The sequence below is a fragment of the Lethenteron reissneri genome, chromosome 9, assembly GCF_015708825.2.
Source record: "Lethenteron reissneri isolate LAM-NWPU_2019-01 chromosome 9, ASM1570882v1, whole genome shotgun sequence".
Classification (NCBI taxonomy): Eukaryota; Metazoa; Chordata; class Hyperoartia; order Petromyzontiformes; family Petromyzontidae; genus Lethenteron; species Lethenteron reissneri.
In genome coordinates, this window is record NC_083787.1 from 5,635,158 (window position 1) to 5,656,860 (window position 21,703).

At 48.5% G+C, this 21,703-nt stretch overlaps 1 protein-coding gene across 2 annotated transcripts in view; it reads right to left on the minus strand.

Annotated features, from left to right (window-relative positions):
* Positions 1-20,832, minus strand: part of GNAO1 (G protein subunit alpha o1) — a 151,339-nt gene extending 130,507 nt beyond the window's left edge. For both annotated transcript variants that reach the window (XM_061548778.1, XM_061548777.1), the window contains exons 1-2: positions 20,193-20,832; positions 19,743-19,785 (exon numbers count right to left, since the gene is read on the minus strand). In XM_061548778.1, the coding sequence (XP_061404762.1) occupies positions 19,743-19,785; positions 20,193-20,310 (161 nt within the window). In that variant the 5' untranslated portion in view covers positions 20,311-20,832. The remainder of the gene's footprint in view (positions 1-19,742; positions 19,786-20,192) is intronic.
* Positions 20,833-21,703: the final 871 nt, after the last annotated feature.

A 21,703-nucleotide genomic window follows, 5' to 3' on the forward strand; every position in this document is an offset into this window, starting at 1 on the left:
CCCCACCACCCCCACCACAGCCACCCCATCACTCCCACACTCCCCACCCCACTACTGCCACCCCACCACCCCCACCCACCCCACCCCACCACCCCCACCCCACCACCCCCACCCCACCACCCCCACTCCACCACCCCCACCCCACCACTCTCACCCCACCACAGCCACCCACCCCACCACCCCCACCCAATCCACCCCATCACTCCCACCCACCCCACCCCACCACTCCCACCCCACCACCCCCTGCCCACCACCCCCACTCCACCACCCCCACCCCACCACTCCCACCCCACCACAGCCACCCACCCCACCACCCCCACCCAATCCACCCCATCACTCCCACACACCCCACCCCAGCCACCCACCCCACTCCACCACCCCTACCCACCCACCACTCCCACCCCACCCCACCACTCCCTCCCCACCACCCCCACCCACCCCACCACTCCCACCCACGCCACCCCACCACTCCAACCCCACCACTCCCACCCACCCCACCCCACCACTGCCACCCACCCCATCCCACCCACTCCACCCCACCGCGCCACCCCACCACGCCACCACTCCCACCCCACCACCCCACCACCCCCACCCCACCACCCCACCACTCCCACCACTCCCACCCCACCACTCCCTCCCCACCACCCCCACCACCCCACCACCCCCAACCACCCCACCTGACCACCCCACCCCACCACTCCCAGCCACCAGCCAGCTGGACAGCTTTGGCTACATTGTCATGCGTTGGCTGATGCAGATAATAAATAAGAAATACCAATCACGGTACACAGTGTGTTCACTTTAAAAGAAACAAATACAACGAATAATGGAATATAACGCGGTTGTTTTATATGCAATATAACGTATCATATATATACCATTGCACGTACCTACCGATGTTCATTACCATTATTTACATTCTGTGTCTCCAACAGCGGTTTAGTTTGTCAAAAAAAATACAGCCCATCGCCAGCGCCACATCTGTGTCATTCATAGGGGTTGTTTAACCATACTTCACCAAACTCTTTGGCTTTTTCGGTAAAGTCACGTAGGTATAAAATCAAATAAATCACGACGTTCCACTGCTGAATTATATTTTTTTCCGCCTGAAAACGACCGCTTGTGTTGCGATCGAAACGTCGTGATTTATTTTATTTTATTTCTACCCACGTGACTTTACCGAAAGAACCAAAGAGCATGGATTCCTGCAGTCACGAAAGCTTCAAATCAAGATTGACACTTCACCAACCAAGGCAGTGCAGAGCGTTGAGGGGATAACCCAGGACCACTTTAGATAGCAATGGCTCCTGATGATGTTAGTCATGGCAGGCTGTCAAACGCAGGCGTGCCGGGTTCAGCACAAATCATTGCATAGCGCAATCGACCTTTACGGGCCGTGCGGTGGCTGTAGTTCACACGCGCTCGCGAATTTTGCGCACATTTGGGGCTGTCCATAAATGACGTCACACACCTAGGGGGGCGCGGGGGGGGTCAGACATTTGTGACGATGTGTGACGAGGGGGAGGGGCGGGTTTGAGAAATGTGACGTCACATAAAAATGCGCAACTTTAAATAAATATAGACAACACGTTCTACTGAATTAAATAGGCGTTTTAATAAAATTTTTTATCCTATAACATCAGAGTGCAGCGCCACATTAAATAAGCACTACAGCGACAATAGTTTAAAGCGATTTGAAGCATGTTTTTTTTTTGGGGGGGGGGGGGTACAGAGCTTTGTGACGTCATATTTGAGAGAGGGAGGGGGTCTAACTTTTTGTGACACCGTGTGACGAGGGGGGGGGTCAAAAATCGTCCAAAATCGGGTGACGTCACTTACGGACGGCCCCTTTGACAAACTATTTCAAAATGTCGATTTAAAGCTTTCGTGACTGCAGGGATTCATCTTCTTGGTTCTTTCGGTAAAGTCAAGTAGAATGGAAATAATAAAATAATAAAAATACAACATAATAAAATAATTCTCTCTGAGAATTATATTATTTTAAAATAATAAAAATACGTGACTTTACCGAAAGAACCAAGAAGATATTTCAAAATGGTGCCGATATTGGCAACGGCCACGTGACCCCCCCGGTTGGCCCACTGCGTGCGTCGTGTCGGACGTGACGACGATTTGACGCTTCAATTCCCTTGCACAGCCGCGCACGGGTTCTTTGGCGCTGATCTTCACGGCGCATCATAACGTTAAGCGAGCTTTTAAACAAAACTTACAACAAAAACAACCCACGTATGACGTCCCTTCGTGTAACAATTGCTGCTCGTTTAAAGTGCGCGTCTCCAGTAAAATTAGATCAATATCTGTTCTTGTTGCTGCAATTGTAGTCGATGTTCATCCACAGCAGAGTGCAGGTTTCAGTGAAAAAAAAAATCAATGCACAGGCAAATCAGCCGTTCTACGTGGTGAGGAGGAATATTTTTAAGGCAATCGGATTAATCAGATAGTCTTAACACACGAACCATGAGCAACACAAGCACTGCATTATCCCATTAAACCAATTATTGTGCGTTGGAAGTAGAGCACAAACACAGTTAACACAAAGCAACCCATCAACGGCTGCTTCGTCAATAACATTCCCCTTAAAAGGTAACATTTCACGTGCTATAAAGAAGGGCACCTTGACAAAACATCCACCTCTTGTACATTTGTTGCTATGTTAATGACGAATGCGTTGATTTTTTTTTGGTTTTCATTATCCGCAACGCTTATCCACGACACTTTGATTTCTCGTAACGTTCCACACGCCAGAGGTGACGTCTGCCGCGAGAGATGGAGCGCTGAAATCGGCTTGCGGCAAGCGGCAGCCGGACAGACGGATTGTTGTGTCGTGAGAACCGAGGGTTGATGAAGACCTTTGGGGGCCGAATATCTAGCAGTGAATAGAACTTGACGATGGAGAGCTGCCACTTGAAAAGCTGGACCTTATAATACGGGGTTGTCTGATAATTGGTTTTTTACCCTTCTATCTGGCAAAAAAACTGACACCTTTTTTTACAAGGAGTCATGTTTGCATAGAGCACAATATCTGCAGTCATAATGCAAAATAAAACATAACTCTGATAATGTATGCACTGCCCTTGAAGTTGATTGGTCCACACCCGAGACAGCTTTCCTTAGAGCCTAGTCTCACATGGGTTGGACCAGATGACGCCGAAAGGCGCACAACTCAAAGACAATGCACCATCAGAGTATGAGAGCTCGGGGTAAGTATTTTACTGGCAAATGAGGTTCCAATGGTGTAAACGGGGTTGTCTGTTATAAAAAATATGGATAGGGCTGATTGAACAGGGGAGAGCGTGTTGACACTAATTACAAATCGTACGTGTGTGTTATAGTTGAGCTCTAGCAGGAGCTGACTTAAACATAAAAAAAACTATTCCTTGTAATTTTCATATTTAGGGCGTGTTCCATGACTGATGCCAAACAGGTATTCGCTGCCCACGTTGTTGTTGGTGGTGGTGGTGTAAACGGTGTCCTTTGATAACTAACTACAAAACATTAGGGAGTGGTAGTGATGATGAGCGAGGCACTTGCAAATAAAAGTAGAACTCCGCTCTGTTTCTCCTCGTGCACATTACAATAATTTATCCCATCAGCCTATTTGGTTTCCCAGGCTTTTATTATCCAGCGGCATTTCATGAAGCAAGCCAAATGTTGGGTTCAACCTCCTGGGACTAAATCAGCAGCGTCAGGCTTGTTTAACACGTGATTAAATGATGGAGTGCTTTTGCAAGCAACATCTGGCATGCTGGCAGCATTTGTTTAGCAAGCCTGAAACTGCTGATGAGACCCAGAATGTCACAATTGGTCCAGACATTGCTTCATTAAACAAATGCGGCTGAATAATGATGGTTTTAAAAGCCAAACGGTTGACGGATGACTTCTCTATGTTTGTTGTTTATTAATACGTGTAAATACAAACCCAAGTCATTATTTCGTGCACGTTTTACCATTAATGCTTTGCAAAAATGCATTCTGAGCTTCGATGCAAACCGACTCAGTAGCCAGCATGAGAATCACTCGGCTTCTCTGCTGCCCAGCTCCTGGTTCCACCAGCCCACAGGGGATTATTGTGTCCGTCCGTCTGTCGTGCATCCAAAAATGGGAAGAGTGGGGCTGGGTGGAGAGGGGAGGGTGGGGAAGGGCTGGGTGGGGAGGTAGGGCTGGGTGGGGAGGGGAGGGTGGGGAGGGGCTGGGTGGGGAGGATGGGGCTGGGTGGGGAGGGGAGGGTGGGGAGGGGCTGGATGGGGAGGGTGGGAAGGGGCTGGGTGGGGAGGGTGGAGCTGGGTGGGGGGTGGGAGGGGTGGGGCTGGGTGGGGAGAGGCTGGTCACCCCGTGGTGCCCTTATAAAACTCAACGTTTAACCTACTCACGCCGGCTTGTGCCCGCCCTCACAGTTGGGCATATTTGCGGAATACACCACGCCGCCGTTGACCCTGGCCATTGACCAAGCAACCCAACGTTCCTACCAGCTCCCTCCGCAGGAATGTGTTGTTCCCTTAAAACTGAAATAAGAGTGCTGTATAGATTCCAATATATACATATGCATGTATAGATGCGAAAGAAGTTCGACAAACGTACGTATGCATTGAGGTCACGTTCCATATTCATACGGTGCATGCACAAGCACAACAGGGATAGGGTGACCTGCATGCTTAGCTGGGTAATAAGAAATAAAAGTGAATAATACAGTGAGCACCAAGTCTTGCCCAGCTGCCGATCGGTCTCGTTTAATCTTTGATCACTCAGTGCGGTCACAGCTTGGCGCTGCGCTGATTGCACGTGCCACGAGTGTCATTATTGAAAGTGAATACATTAATGTGGCCCAGCGATATTAACCACGCTGATTGCCCCTACACACACAGATATATATCCTGTGCCACTTAAAGAAGCAAAATGGAAACGGCTGTGGAGAGAGCACTTAGATATATCCAACATTTGGGCTCAATGTTTTTATTTGTGTGTCATTCATTCCCACGAATTTTTATTATTATTATCGTGCTATGGGGCACAGATGATTACACCACTAATAGATTCAACCCAGTAGCTACACAAATGTCCTTAAACAAATGCATTTTGCAGGAATGTACCAGTTTAAAATTATATACGGTAAATCGGTTTTGTAAAACCATCGGCGTTTGGTTTTCGCAAAAAAAAAACCGTGATCATGAATCCATAACTTAGATTGGCCATTTTCTTATTTTAGAGTACATACTATAATTAATCAACGATAATTAATTAATTGAATCAACGTATGCGGAAGTGGTGGTGTACTGGTTAGTGCACTGTGCTGTGAAACCATCGATCCAAAGGTCAAATCCTGGCTAGCGATAACATCGGCAGAAGGGAATACCTGAACCGGTCCTGGATTTCTCTCCTCACTAACCTGCATAAACCAGTGAGGTGAAGTGTGGTCAACCAACCCGCGCATGATCAAAATGTCACGGAGAGGTCTTTATCTAGCTGCAGCTTGAATAAGGGCATCTAAAATAACAATGGCACCACTAAAACAATCAATGTCTATCAGAGTAAATTCATCTTGATTTGAAGCTTTCGTGACTGCAGTAGTCCAAACTCTTTAGTTCTTTCGGTAAAGTCACGTAGGTATAAAATAAAATAAATCACGACGTTTCGGGCGCAACACAAGCGTCCATCATCAAGTGGGTAAGCATGGTCTGCTGCTGATGCAAACTGTTTTAAAAGGTTTTAAATGGGCGTAGCTCAAGGGTTATAAAGAAGTGGCCAGGGCTAGTGATGTTAATGTGAGAAATTAGCATGTAACGGTAAGTTGGGAGAGCGGCCTCCTCGACGAGGGCACGGAAGTGGCTATGTTAACGTGAGGGATTAGTAAATTCATATTTATTCACGTTCAGGTTCCAACATATTTATCCGTGCCTGCCTACCTTCCTGTAAATGTCCCATGCAACTGTGTGGCCAAGGACAATGTGATCATTTACAATAGAGCAGAGTGGAACATTTCCCGTGTCACATCCACAAAGACGAATGGAACTACTTAACATTGTGTGATAGACTGCAAGTTACTTGCCTCGACTATTACCTCTATCGTGTTTCCTCACACATCCTGGCAACGCGACACGGCTCCATTAAGGCGAGGAGATGTCACAGGCAAACGCCGGCCCACGTGCGTGTGCGTCCCAAATGAATCGCTGGGTCAGTGAGCACCTCCGACAAGGGAAGGAGTCACGGTTACGGACACGCTCATCGGCGCGATGCGATGCTTGCTGCCTCGGTGTAATGGTTTGCACAACGGACTTGTTTCACTATGAGACCTCCTTTACCAGTGGCAAAATATAGTGATAGGTTTCGATTTAAAGCTTTCGTGACTGCAGGGATTCATCTTCTTGGTTCTTTCGGTAAAGTCACGTAGAAGGGAAATAATAAAATAATAAAAATAAAACATAATAAAATAATTATCACGACGTTTCGGCCACAACGCAACCAGCCGTCCTCACCTGTCCTCACCTGAGGACGGCTGCTTGCGTTGTGGCCGAAACGTCGTGAGAATTATTTTATTATGTTTTATTTTTATTATTTTATTACTTCCCTTCTACGTGACTTTACCGAAAGAACCAAGAAGATATAGTAATAGGTTTTTACCCTTTCAACTGGTACAAAAAATCATCATCAGAGTTTCTTTTTGTTTGCATTTTGACTGCTTGTGTTGTGGTTATTGCAAACATGATGCCTTGTATAAAGGTGTCAGTTTTTTTACCAGTTGAAAGGGTAAAAACCTATTACTGGACTTGTTTCAGTTTATTTATTAGGTATAGCCCTGCGAGCCATGCGGCTATTGAATCGGGTGCAACCGCAACAAACAAAAACATGAACAAGAAACATCTTAAAGTGACTACGCGCAACAGAAAAATCCGGGAAAAAACAGCAAAGTCATCCAGAGGCCACGAATTAGATATCCCAGCGTGGCAGTCGAAACAATTGTCAAGTTTAGTCATTTTTAAATCCTTTATATTAAGTTCACTTGCTTGCTTGCTTGCGCACTTACGACCGTGCAAATTTTTCGGTCGTTTTTTAACCCACTTCCCGTGATCCAATCGAGCTGACATTTTGCACACAGACTCGTTGTCCGTGACAATTAATTTTCGTGAAATTTTTTTTCCATAACTTTACACTTTTTAGGATTTTTTAAAAATATTTAATTACCAATTGCTTAATGGTGGCAGGCAATCATCTGACCCATAAGTGGCAGCCATCTCAAGCCAGAGGACGAGAGGACTCTAGCCGCCACGCATATAAAGGATTTATAGTGAAAAACTTTGTTTTTACGGGTTAATTTTTTTACTTCCCTGCCACTGCCCAACCAGCAGTTTGAATGGTAATGCCACGGTCTATCAGCACGTTGTATGTGGTGGCGTAAGGTGTGGGTGAAAGAGTACACTGGATAACCTCTGGCAGGGGCTCCCGAGAGCTCATTCAGCAGTGGAGTGAGCAAGTCATTACAGGGCTACAGCTTTCTCCACGGTATATTGGCAGTGACATAACAGCAAAGCATGACTTGCATGTAGATGTCGACATCTCGATTACTAACACCATTACGTCAATGTTTATTTTTATCAAACACATTTGCATTTGGAATAATGAATGCATGAATCCATATATATTTTTCTTTGAATCTTTTTTGTTAATTAAAAAATATTTGCTACCGGCTGCGCAACGTTGATATGCTGCACTATAAACTGGTAAAGGATAAATGCCCATGATCATCATGTCATCATTTACTAATATACATTCATTCTCAAACCAGCTACAAGCGAAGATAATCACAGGAAGTTGGGTGAGTCATGATAAGGCTGATTTTATGGACAACATCCTACACATAGAAATCCAGCAGGTAGATTGAGCTTCGAGATATTTTATGGATTAAGGGCAACCAATGCCACTGGTTTCCCACTGTGCACTGCCCCCGGCAGCAACCACCAGGGCCGGCACCAGGGTGGCCCTGGGTGGGCCCGGCACCACCAAATGTCCCATTGGCCCACCCAAGTTCACTCTGCTGCATGGCGTATCACTCTCACGGTGGCCCCTCACATGACAGCTCTACCACCCTCCTCCCAACCCGGGTGGCGTGATGGCGAGATGTCATCTTCCTCATCTGGAATGCAGTGGGTTGTGGGTTCGATCCCCATCCCAAATCCGACCCTGATGCCTGTATATTTGGAGTTCGCGTGACCTCTCTCCCCGTGCCTCGTTTGTATTCGTCCCTTTTTGCGTCTCCTTTGCACTTTGTGTGTTATTTGCTCCATTAGCATTAATGCAACACGTTGGCACGGCATTTGTGTGAATCATAAATATCCGATTCTCGCCACTAAAACATTTGATGCATTTATCGTGGGCAGGATTATTTACTGTAATCAATGCATCTGAACATCTGGACTTGAGAGAAATCCACAATGTGCCTCCTGGGGGTCAACCCCCAACGCGGCATCACGTTTGAGTCTGTAAAACATTGCTGGAATATGATTAATTCTCTACCCTGCCGTGGCTGAGGAGACACAATAAGACAACGAAGGTCTTTTTTAAATCCTTTATATTTAGTTCGCTTGCTTGCTTGCTTATGACCGTGCAAATCTTTCGCTCGTTTTTTAACCCACTTCCCGTGATCCAATCGAGCTGACATTTTCCACACAGACTCGTTGTGCGAGACAATTAATGTTCGTGGAAATTTTTTTCCAAAATTTTACACTGTTTAGGGAAAACAAATTAAATATTTAATTACCAATTGCTTAATACTGGCAGACAATCATCTGACCCATAGATTGCAGCCATCTCAAGCCAGAGGACGAGATGACTCTAGCCGCCACGCATATAAAGGATTTAGAGTGAAAAACTTTGTTTTTACGGGTTTACTTGTTTTGAATTATTAAATATGGTTAAATGTAAACTATCACTGTAATATCAATGAGAATTTTAGTGTGAAAATTGCATCAATGTAACAGTTATTATTATTCGCTATTAATGTAAAAATATGAGACGAAATGAATTTGTTCTTCTGCACTCCACCCGACTTCACGAACCCGCATTGACCAGCATTGGTGAAGTATGGTAGAAAAAAAACATCTCCCATGATCCACAATGTAAAGTAAAGTTATTTCACCACGTGAGGCCCACTGAGCTACATAGTTCTTTGGAGAATGGACCTGGCCACAACTGATAATTGAATTAAGTGGCTTATCACGTGGAATAGTATGGCAGCCAAATACTCTAAAATCAGTGGATCTTCTTAACCTGGGGTGCACCCTGCACCCCCTGGGGGAGTGATATGCCCTGTCTATGGGTGTGAGATGCCCTCTCTGGGGGTGAGAGATGCCCTGTCTGTGGGTGTGAGATGCCCTCTCTGGGGGTGTGAGATGCCCTGTCTGGGGGTGTGAGATGCCCTCTCTGGGGGTGAGAGATGCCCTGTCTGTGGGTGTGAGATGCCCTCTCTGTGGGTGTGAGATGCCCTCTCTGGGGGTGTGAGATGCCCTCTCTGGGGGTGTGAGATGCCCTCTGGGTGGGTGTGAGATGCCCTCTCTGGGGGTGTGAGATGTCCTGTCTGTGGGTGTGAGATGCCCTCTCTGGGTGTGTGAGATGCCCTCTCTGGGGGTGTGAGATGCCCTGTCTGGGGGTGTGAGATGTCCTGTTTGGGGGTGTGAGATGCCCTGTCTGGGGGTGTGAGATGTCCTGTCTGGGGGTGTGAGATGCCCTCTCTGGGGATGTGAGATGCCCTCTCTGGGGATGTGAGATGCCCTCTCTGTGGGTGTGAGATGCCCTCTCTGGGGGTGAGAGATGTCCTCTCTGGGGGTGTGAGATGTCCTCTCTAGGGGTGAGAGATGTCCTCTCTGGGGGTGAGAGATGCCCTCTCTGGGGGTGAGAGATGTCCTCTCTGGGGGTGTGAGATGTCCTCTCTGGGGGTGAGAGATGTCCTCTCTGGGGGTGAGAGATGCCCTCTCTGGGGGTGAGAGATGTCCTCTCTGGGGGTGAGAGATGTCCTCTCTGGGGGTGTGAGATGTCCTCTCTGGGTGTGTGAGATGCCCTCTCTGGGGGTGAGAGATGTCCTCTCTGGGGGTGAGAGATGTCCTCTCTGGGGGTGAGAGATGTCCTCTCTGGGGGTGAGAGATGTCCTCTCTGGGGGTGTGAGATGTCCTCTCTGGGTGTGTGAGATGCCCTCTCTGGGGGTGAGAGATGTCCTCTCTGGGGGTGAGAGATGTCCTCTCTGGGGGTGAGAGATGTCCTCTCTGGGGGTGAGAGATGCCCTCTCTGGGGGTGAGAGATGTCCTCTCTGGGGGTGAGAGATGTCCTCTCTGGGGGTGTGAGATGTCCTCTCTGGGTGTGTGAGATGCCCTCTCTGGGGGTGAGAGATGTCCTCTCTGGGGGTGAGAGATGCCCTCTCTGTGGGTGTGAGATGCCTTGTCTGTGGGTGTGAGATGCCCTGTCTGTGGGTGTGAGATGCCCTGTTTGTGGGTGCAAGATGCCCTGTCTGTGGGTGTGAGATGCCCTGTTTGTGGGTGCGAGATGCCCTGTCTGGGGGTGTGAGATGCCCTGTCTGGGGGTGTGAGATGCCCTCTCTGGGTGTGTGAGATGCCCTTTCTGGGGGTGTGAGATGCCCTGTCTGGGGGTGTGAGATGCCCTGTCTGGGGGTGTGAGATGCCCTGTCTGGGGATGTGAGATGCCCTCTCTGGGGGTGAGAGATGCCCTCTCTGGGGGTGTGAGATGCCCTGTCTGGGGATGTGAGATGCCCTCTCTGGGGGTGTGAGATGCCCTGTCTGGGGGTGTGAGATGCCCTCTCTGGGGGTGTGAGATGCCCTGTCTGGGGATGTGAGATGCCCTCTCTGGGGGTGTGAGATGCCCTGTCTGGGGATGTGAGATGCCCTCTCTGGGGGTGTGAGATGCCCTGTCTGGGGGTGAGAGATGCCCTCTCTGGGGGTGTGAGATGCCCTGTCTGGGGGTGTGAGATGCCCTCTCTGGGGGTGAGAGATGCCCTGTCTGGGGATGTGAGATGCCCTCTCTGGGGGTGAGAGATGCCCTGTCTGGGGGTGTGAGATGCCCTCTCTGGGGGTGTGAGATGCCCTCTCTGGGGGTGTGAGATGCCCTGTCTGGGGATGTGAGATGCCCTCTCTGGGGGTGTGAGATGCCCTTTCTGGGGGTGTGAGATGCCCTCTCTGGGGGTGTGAGATGCCCTGTCTGGGGGTGTGAGATGCCCTCTCTGGGGGTGTGAGATGCCCTCTCTGGGGGTGTGAGATGCCCTGTCTGGGGGTGCGAGATGCCCTGTCTGGGGGTGCGAGATGCCCTGTCTGGGGGTGTGAGATGCCCTGTCTGGGGGTGTGAGATGCCCTCTCTGGGGGTGTGAGATGCCCTGTCTGGGGGTGTGAGATGCCCTGTCTGGGGGTGTGAGATGCCCTCTCTGGGGGTGCGAGATGCCCTGTCTGGGGGTGCGAGATGCCCTGTCTGGGGGTGTGAGATGCCCTCTCTGGGGGTGTGAGATGCCCTGTCTGGGGGTGTGAGATGCCCTGTCTGGGGGTGCGAGATGCCCTGTCTGGGGGTGTGAGATGCCCTGTCTGTGGGTGTGAGATGCCCTCTCTGGGGGTGCGAGATGCCCTGTCTGGGGGTGAGAGATGCCCTGCCTGTGTGTGCGAGATGCCCTGTCTGTGGGTGAGAGATGCCCTCTCTGGAGGTGTGAGATCCCCTGTCTGTGGGTGCGAGTTGCTCTGTCTGGGGGTGTGAGATGCCCTGTCTGGGGGTGCGAGACATGGCCAGATTTTTTTTTATAGAAAGCACGGGCACATAAGTACAACTATTTAGTTTCATCAAACCTATGTATTTATTAACATAAACAATTACGATTGAGAACCAAAGGGGTGCGCAAGGCTGCAGTAAAGGTTAAGAACCACTGCTTTAAACGCACGTTTCTAAATGTGGAGGGAGAAACTGGAGGACACGGAGAAAAAATCCATGCGACCACGGGGAGAACATGCACACTCCAAATATACGGGCATTGTCAGGGTCAGGAATGAACCCGCGACTTCCCGTATACGAGGCGAGGTAGTTAACTCGACAGCGTTGCACCCAAGGTGCAGGGAGGAGGCCTTCATAGATCAAAAAAAATGGGCTGCAATACACATCTCATACACACACATGTGCAATGCCGGGCAGTGGCAAACCTGTTGCAATGCTGTGGATATTCCAGCACGAACATGCCTACAAGGGTACAGGGTTGAATGGTGGCTATGGTTAACATTCACTCGAGTGTCAATTTACACACCTGACTGCTCCAAGGGTTCAAAAGTACGTGTTGAAACACCTCTTCTCATTACAAGCTTTACTGCACAACAGTTGCGCCCGCACATGGGTCTGGCTATTCACTCAGTCCACATATATTCATTCATTCCTTCGTATCATTTTCAGTTGTGTTTCCACCCACCTCGAGAAACGGCGCAGCGTTTGACCTCTTTTTTTCCCCCGCCATTTGTTTTGATTTTATTTTATTTCACCTCGCTAAAAATAAGTAACCTGCGTAATCTCTTGCGACGGAACATCTCGTGCGAAAGGGTGTTGTCCAGGGTGTCATGTGACACACGTACACACACGTACACACACGTAGCATTTTGTTGATTATGCTGACCACTGATGGAACATTCTGAAAGCATTACGTCTTGCACACAGGGACAAGTGAGCGCGAATATGGGCGGTGAGCATAAAGATCTGAGGTGGCCGAGCAATACATTTTCCACGTTCTATCGATTTGAATGCCTCGCCACGGACATCTGTTTGAAATGAATGAAATCGCCACAAATTGGCGTTGTAATAATGCAGTGCAGGCAGATGTTCGACACGTGCTTGCTCCTGACACGTGCCCGGGACAAAGGAAGGACAGAGAGGGGGGGCTGGACCGCGAGTCCACGACCCGTGTTTATTGTATTAACAAGCCACGTCTGTGTCTGCGTGTCACAGTGTGCATAGACCACGATGGGTTGCACAGCAGTTCAATAAAACACACCATGATGGAGACGAAAGTCTCTTGCCAGTCTGAGAAATATCTCCCCAAAGTGAACTTTGATTTATGGGGGCCAGTGTTTACCTTCTGGGACATTACCCTTTGACATGAGAGATCGGTTATTTAGTGTTGCCACCTGCTCCTTTATAAATATACATATTGCGTGCAGTGCATCTCATTTAAAATGTTAATATTACTGCAACAAGTAGAAACTAAATCCAGTATTTTTAATATAATTTTGCATTGCTTGAATAGAGAGACACATAGACACGCAAGGCGGAGTCGCCCTGGTGGAGTGGTGTGAACAAGGCATTTCAGATCTGCACCTTGCACCGTTTTACTTTTGCACACACGATAGAATGTTCCATTATAATTACACATTGCAGGAGCAAGTTGCATTAGCGAACACCTTTTAAGCCCCGTACTGCACCCAAAGAATTGCTTGTGATCACCTTTGTCCTCACAGCACCTGATGTTAACATTGGATACTAATGTTAATATCGGGTACTCATTTACGGATAGGTCAACATCGGGGAGATCCAGGATAGATCCAGATACCATACGCTGTCAATCTCATGCATGACCAGAAACTAAACCGAGGTGGTCAGGAGCATAACGCTCTACGTGAACCAATTGTGTCACCCCTCTCCCTACACAAAGACAAAGATTCCCTCCTATAGGTTTCACAGACTATTAGTGAGCACACATGAAGTCGGCACATCGTATGAAGCGGTGGTGTGGCCAGAACCATGCCTATGCTAATGTTTACACACCTGCTCAAGGTGCTATTTTAGGGCTGAATCAACCTCGACGAAGGCCTGCACTTTGAGATATCATTTGATATCATTGAGTTTAAGCCGTGTCAAAGAATCAATCTCAGTGCGCCGGGTTCGTCGCACGGTGCGCAAACATCTATGACACCAGTTACCACACGCACGCACGCGCACACACACACACATCACCGTGTTCGGTGTCCTGTTGCAAGAAATTGAAGACTAATCACCATGAGCTGGTTTGTTACACGGGGAGGGAGTAAAAGCTTCATAACTTTTATGTGAGCAATATTTCAAGAGCAGGGCTCAGCCGACCACACACACAGGACAGTGGAGTCGTTGAGGCCTTTTCCGTCAATAACGTTTTAAGAGTTCCTGTCGTTTCGAGTTTCTCAGCTTTCATTGGAAAAATGTATCGGTGAGCAGCACCGACTTCACAAATGTGCCAAACATACGGCAGTGTGAGTTTCAATGGTAACCTTGTAGTAGCAAGTCCAATGTCTCATTCCGGATATTTGAACAGTTGTTTTGCATGCACTGCTAAGCAGACATCAATGAAACGTAAAACAATACATATATATCAATGATTTCTTTCACATCAATTCTCTTTAAGTGATTTCTCGATCAAATGAACAATGGGGCAGTGCTCATCTTCATTCATGGTACACTGAGAAAGTGGTGAAAATTCCATACTCCGATGGTACAGGACAGTGTTAAGAACCACTGTTGACTAGACACAAGTTGTTTTTAATTTTGCTCTACTTAACAGAGACGAAGAGCTTTCTGATAGCGAACTGGTTACTACAACCACTTTTCTACCTGGTCAGTTAAAATAATACAAATATACAAATGTAAGATGTCAGCTATGACATTGTCCTGTTGTTTGCGAATGGAATCACAGGCTCCTTAAAAGTCAATTTTCATCACGCTGTGCACTCTGGCAATGCCATTTAGCAAACAGCAGAGTTTGACAGCATCAAAACAACACAAACGTTACCGGTGGTGAGGCAGTGTAATGCACAACAGTACTTAGATATCCACAATGTACACGTGAACTGCGTTATATATATAACGTATTACGTGCTTACAATTGATCAGGTACCACAGGGGCAGGGACACATACCTTATATTTGTGTCAAATATTAACTGGAGGTCCTTCTCCCAACCCACGACAGGAATGTGGGAATGTAGAGGACCGGTAAAGGAGGCGAGGGCTGCCTACTGGTCAATTGAATGAAAATTGCGTGAATATAAAAACACTCGATACAATATATATGTATTTATAGGACTGCAGAGCTTGGACAGTTGTTGGCTCAGGCTCACCACGTGGTCGACTTGCTACTTGTCTGCGGGTCCTCGCCCCCTCTTGAGTCGTTCTCTCTCGGCAAGGGCGAGCGAATACTGTCCACATAAAGATTCTGATTCTGTGAGCATTACAAGTGTAATCTATGTATTATTATTATTATTCAGTGCGCTGCTGTATGAGGAGACTTCAGACGATAAAGGTGAAAGCTACGGTGGGCTGATGTGATGCCTTTAACGCCGATGCTCTCAAACGACATTCAAGCTGAAACGAGTTTGTCGGGGACTAATAATGCGCTATGCACCTCTCTAAAGAAAACCAATACGTTGAATCCTTCAACAGAAAATATCAAATGTTATTGAATTAGTTGAAGGAGAAGCTGTTGTTATAAAGACGCTCGCACCCGACTGCTTTCCCTGTGTTTTCCTTCATGCAAGGCTTAAGAACCACTGGGGTATGGGCGAGACAGGGAGCTGTCCATTTCAGAACCCCCCGCAACGCCCTTTCATTTGCGCTGCATTGGCATGAATAGTTAGCTAATCAACAATAACGCACGCACGTACACTGCATGTAACACAAGTAAAAAAAAATATTTCCTGGTTAGCATTACCGACTGTCAAGACAAGTGCTGCTAGCGAGCTCTTTGTGAAAGTCAGCGAGGTATGTGAAGGGGTGGGCGGGTTGGTCAGCGTCATCATGCCAGGTGCTCATGTTGTACTTCAGCTGATACTAATTGCTATCAATGTACATGGGCAGTGATCGAACCCTGGACGTTGTCACGGTATAGGCTATCTCTCAAGTCTCCCTTGCAAGACATTTCAGTGGGGTTTTGCCTGTTTAATAAGTCGTGGGAAACATAATATATCATCCATGTAGACGACATTACGTTTTTAAAATTTAAATGTTACGAAAAATATATTAAAAATCGACACTGCTGCATCATCCATCCCGCATGTCTTGAACCCCTGAGCCTCTGGAATCCTCAGTGGGCTCCATAAACACACACACACTCCGGATGCCATTTGCCATTCATTGCGATTCCTAATGCCCCAAGACGCTACCGAGACTCTGCATTATTAAACAACAACAAAAAGCATCTTAACAAAAGAGAGCTCTCACCACGTAATAGCGCAGTAGGGCGTGGTGAGGTTGCGTTGGGTAATATCTTCGTAAGCTATTTATAGGCGTTCTTCCTTCCCGTTGGTACGGCTAAATAATGTAGACGGTATTTTGCTGGATTGTCATGCCGTAAAGTCGGCCCATACGTGTCCTCACCTAATGCACCGTCCAGTTAACTACCCGTATTCTTGCTTTGTTCATTGTATGAGGGGGGGGGGCAGGGAGTGGAGGATATGCACTGGAAATTTCGTTACCACTGCCAGCGGCTATATTTCTGCAAGGCACGCGTTAATGAAGATGACTGTGCAAACATGAAAGCAGAACGTGTTGGAGCAACGGGGTGGCTCCCGTCTCACTCGCTGGTCCCCACGAGCCAGTGGTAGAAATTCCACATTCCTATGACGGAAGCCAGTATTTCTATATAACGGCGATTGTTGAACTAATTTCTCGCGATGTGGTGGTAGTGAATTTACCCATCCCAACGGGGATTATGGGCTGTGTCGAACTCCGACCGAGATTTTAACTTAACCAAACTGCGCCACCCAGTATGGATGGTATTATCACAGTATTGTGGCACATTAGGTAAATGAGTCGCTATTCATATTCATTTCCGATTGACTACCTAAATATGCATACAGAACAGTCGTCTATAAAATAGCATCAATATATTTGCAATCCATATTCTGAATAAATTACACATTTACGTGTTGCAGTGAGTAGAGTCGTTTTTTTTTTGAGTGACGGTTGCAATAATAACCCCGTTAGGGTGCTCGCTAGCATTTGGTTAGCGAGCCTTACAGTTGAATTGGATTGCATGGTGAATTGTCTTGTGAGACTTGGGTAAACAGTGATAGCACGTATGCAACATGTCGGCGAATATTGCACAGAGGCCGCCGCCCCCCCCTCTGCAACCCCAAAGCCCTTCACCTCTTGCACAGGACTGCCTCGTGTGGCAACGACCAGCAGAGCCAGCGGACACGGAACGCGATTTAATGAGAAACGCAGCGTCTTGGAATGCCAGGCACACAGTGCAATCCCTCCACCCAGAGGCATAGCAAGACCCAGACAGAGCCTTTGTCCAGCTCTGTTATTACAGTGAAATGCATGAATTGAGATGTGTCGGCGACGCCAAATCGTATTGCTGGATAACATCTCGAAAGTGTCCTGTGCGGGTGTGCGTATTGTGTGTCCGGGCGTGGCGTTGACCACATTATCCACTCACACACGTGTGTCGCGCCAGGATTCTCAATTGGTTGCTCGCTACAAACGTTTGTCTCATGCGGTCCACGGGGTGATGCAATGGGAGATATTTTGTTTAGCATGGTCTTCTCCATTGATACGTATGCACAGTATGTTCGTCACTGTCTCGGTTCCATGATCCCAGAGATCTGGGTTCGATTCCTGATCACGCGTAACCAACACTAGTATTATTAAAGCGAGTGGGCGGGCCTATTCTAGATCGGTCAGCCTCGCCTGAAACTGGCCTAAAACGATTCTCGCTAACGGCACTCGCCTCAGCAGTCTATAGGCTAAACGGGGTGGATATTTTGGATACATTAAGTGTAAGGGAGACGCGCACGTTTTGATATTTTTACTGCCGTTAGACGCCGTGGGTCATTAAGCCCATTCGGCTTTTACATAAAATATATATTTTGTTGTCCGAGATGCTCGAGGAAAAGGTATACACTGCAGATTACCCACGGAATGGATTAGCTGCCGGGTTTTATTTTTTACGCTCATTTGCGTCCCTTTAAAATGGGTGTCATGGGGGATTTGCGGGCGCGATGACAAGTCCACCGCCACCCAAAGCCGAGCGGTCACCCATGGACTAACACTGGTCTACTCTCACTCGACTCCCCCTCCACACGCCCCCCATCTCTCTCCCCCTCATCTCACCTCACTCCTTCGCGTGCTCTCTCTCTCTGTTCCAGCAACCAAGACCTTCTGTCGGACCAACCAGTGAAACATCATTCCTTCTCTGCGACCTCCGTATTCTGGAACTCGCTCCCTCATATCCGTGTTGTCTACTCCCTGACCCCTGTTCAAGTGCAAAATCAAGGCATTTCTCTTCTCCCTGTACCTACTATCGTGTCGTCTCGTTTTCCGCGATACACAAAACCAAATGTGCTGAGCGCCTTGAGATGCGGTTGCAATGAACACGCTACGCATCCAAATTAGATTACAATTGTCCCTCCGCTCACCGCAATTGGCCATTGCATTTAGAACACAGCTCAACAGGTGAAAGCGCACAGCGTTCAGCGTAATCGCAATCGCCTTTCACTGCTGTCAACGTAGCATACGCGCGTTTTAAACGTGCTGCTTCGACGGGGGTACGTGGCTGTGCGATGCGGTTCATGTTGAATTCAGGGCGGCCTCTCTCTCTCGCCACGAGTCGAAAACAGTCGCCTGCCCGCCAATCGGTTCCGTGCGATGAGCGAGAGACGCGGGCGCTGTCCACACGCACACGGGTGCTGAAACCACGGCATGGCGAACTCGCGTGTGACCGTACACCGCCGCAGCCATTTTGCCAGTCGTGTTACGAAAGGTGTACGTCTATGAAATCGTTCTCTATCATCCACCTTACCACCTCCTCCTTCTTGAACGACCACATTCGCCCGTCCACAAAACCGCCCCAATCTAACAAAGCACCCACAACCACCCACACCCACCCACCCACCCACGCACTCAGCCATCCAACCCCCCACACACACGCGCGCGCGCGCGTCCAACACCCCCCCCCCCCCCACCGTCACCACCCAAATCGAATTATTGAGACTCTCCCCATCGCACCAGCTGTGTAATAACACAATCACTGCTACGTTCGCGTGTTTTGCCGCTTCCCACCAACGTCCATCATGCGCCTGCCGGCCCCGGGAATCCATTCACGCGATCACAAGCCGCTCACTCGTCAAGCACCAGCATTCGATTCCGCAGGCTTTTGTTGCCCTAATACCATTTGTAGATATCGTTAATATGCGATGTATTTATTTATAGAAAGCCGCACTCTCTACGGTTCAATATGAAGCCATTTGCAAGGGGGCTGCTTCATTTGGCTCTCTCGTATCCCACTCCCGCCTTCCTCTGTTCGCTCATTCTCGCCACCCCCTCCCCATCCGTTCCATCTTCCAGCCCAGCGCCCCTCCCTCTGTCGTCTTTCTCCACATCCCTCCCTTTCTTTCGGGCTCCCTCCATCTGGCTCTGCCTTTTTTAGTATTATCATTGTTATTTTAATCGCCAGTATTCGGAATTTCTCGTTCTCGTGCGTGCGCACGTTAGCTTGGCTTGTGCTACGGGCGGATCCGGTTAATATGGCGGAGTAGAGATGCAAAAAACACGCAATTATATATATTTTTTATACAAGGGGCAAGGGGAGGGGTAGATACGGGGGGGACCCACCCATTCCCACCCATTCCCACCTTCCATCTCTGAGACGCACACACGCACACACCCGCATGCACACACACGCAAAACACGATTTGTAACAAAAAAACACACATCCTCTGTGCGGTCGATGCTTACTCACTTCATTTGCTTCACAATGGTGCTTTTTCCAGATTCTCCAGCGCCTGTAAAATAAAAAAATAAAAATTACAAAAATACGTATGAGCAACAAACACCAACGAAAAAAAACACACGGGGGAGGATTTTTTTTTTCGTTTTCTTTCAGCGCATATAGAACGAGGGACAAAAGGCAATTGGGAGAGAAAGAAAGAAATCACTCGCACAAAGAGGGGAAGGGGTAAAGCCGACAGACACCGCATCGTGCATGCAAACGTGTCCAGAATGCTGCGCCCGCAGTTTACAAAATCGTGCACGCGACTTCGCGGCGAACGCACCATCGAGCTGATCGGTCACGTCTGAATGTCGGTGCAATGAGTGGCTGTTGATGGTTGATAGTTTGATGGTGGTATTGATGATGGTAAGTGATGGTGGTTGGTTGGTGATGCCAGCTGGCGCCGAGTGCCATTCTCACCGAGCAGAAGCAGCTTGACATCTTTGGCGGCGCTGATGCCATCCTCTTTGATCATTTTCTCGAGATGCTTACTGCGCTCGATGGCGGCCCTCTCCTCTGCGCTCAAAGTACATCCCATGCTGGCGGACGGCGCTGCCCGATGCTGCTGATGCTGCTGTTGTATTCGCGATTCGCTATAAATCCTCTCGTTCCGACGTTCCGCTCCGACGAATGCGAAAAATCTTCGCCGCCAGATCTCGAGCCGACGTCTCGACGCGAAAAAAAAAGCGAGCGCACGACACGGCCGATTTTTTTTTTGCAAATAAATTCTTAAATCATGAAAAGATATCTTATTTTTCCCCCCTCCCTTTGCCTCTCTCGCAACACGCACTCTTCTCCTTTGTATATTGCCCCTTCTCTCTCTCTCCGTATCCAAATCCGTCGGTGCTATATGTGGGTTTTTTTCGTCTTAATTAAATAATATTTGAAAGATTAAGTATATACAAAAAAAAGGAAAGATGTAAAACGCGAGCGGGTGAGAGTAGGGATCCCAGGCAAGGCTGGCGGGGGAGGGGGTTGAGAGAGGCAGGCAGGGCCCGCTAGCGTTGCAGGCAGCCGACAGAAGACGGGCAGAATGGAGAGACGCCACCTCCTCTCCCTGTGAAATGGCGAAGCCGTGACGTCAGGCAGTGAGAGGCTCCCTCCCCACACCCCTCCCTCGTTCCCCCTCCATCCTCGCTCCCCTCCATCTCATCGGCGCGTGCGCGGCCGTGCTCCCCTCTCTCTCTCTTGCACCCTCCCCACCCCATTCCTCCCTCTCTCCAGCACCACCCAGTTCTGCACGGAGTGTAATCATTATTGTACGCATACAGTGGGACATCTTTATATATACATACAAATACGGGCACAGATACGGATGTACGTTGTAAGCCCTGCCTCTGCCATGGGCGTGTGCAGCCCGAAACGTGTGGCTGATGCGGTGTGTAAAGTATCAGTGATGGGGGAAGACAAAGGCGATCGGGCGTGATGCTGCCCGCGCCAACCGCTAGTGAGCCGTGCCGATCTTCATTGGTGCTCGCTAACAGCCTGACAAGTCTTCACAGGGGCGAGGGGGAAGGGATCTACGTCTGTGTGTGTATATGCAAATACCGGTGTCAATTATTTATCCAAGCAAAGCGTCATTGAGTCTCAAGGTTTTGTTTTGGGGGGGGGGGGAGAAAGGCCCCCCGCATTGTGATGTTTGAACAATTGCTTTTTTTGAATGGGGGTTGTAGGGGACACGGCTGGGAAACACAACAGAGTATACCGAGGGGAATTTGTTGAATGCAGATCGGGATTGAGAGGCAAGCGAGAAGACGGTGGATTTCTTTGGGACATCGTATTGATCATGAAAAGCAATGAATCAGTGTTTCTCAATTTATCTTTCAACCAGGTGAATATTAACCAGTTCAGAAATATGTATTCCGAAAAAAAGAGGTTCGATCCTAAACTGGAAGAAAAAAAAGGTAAAGATTCATGGAGAGATGCTTGAT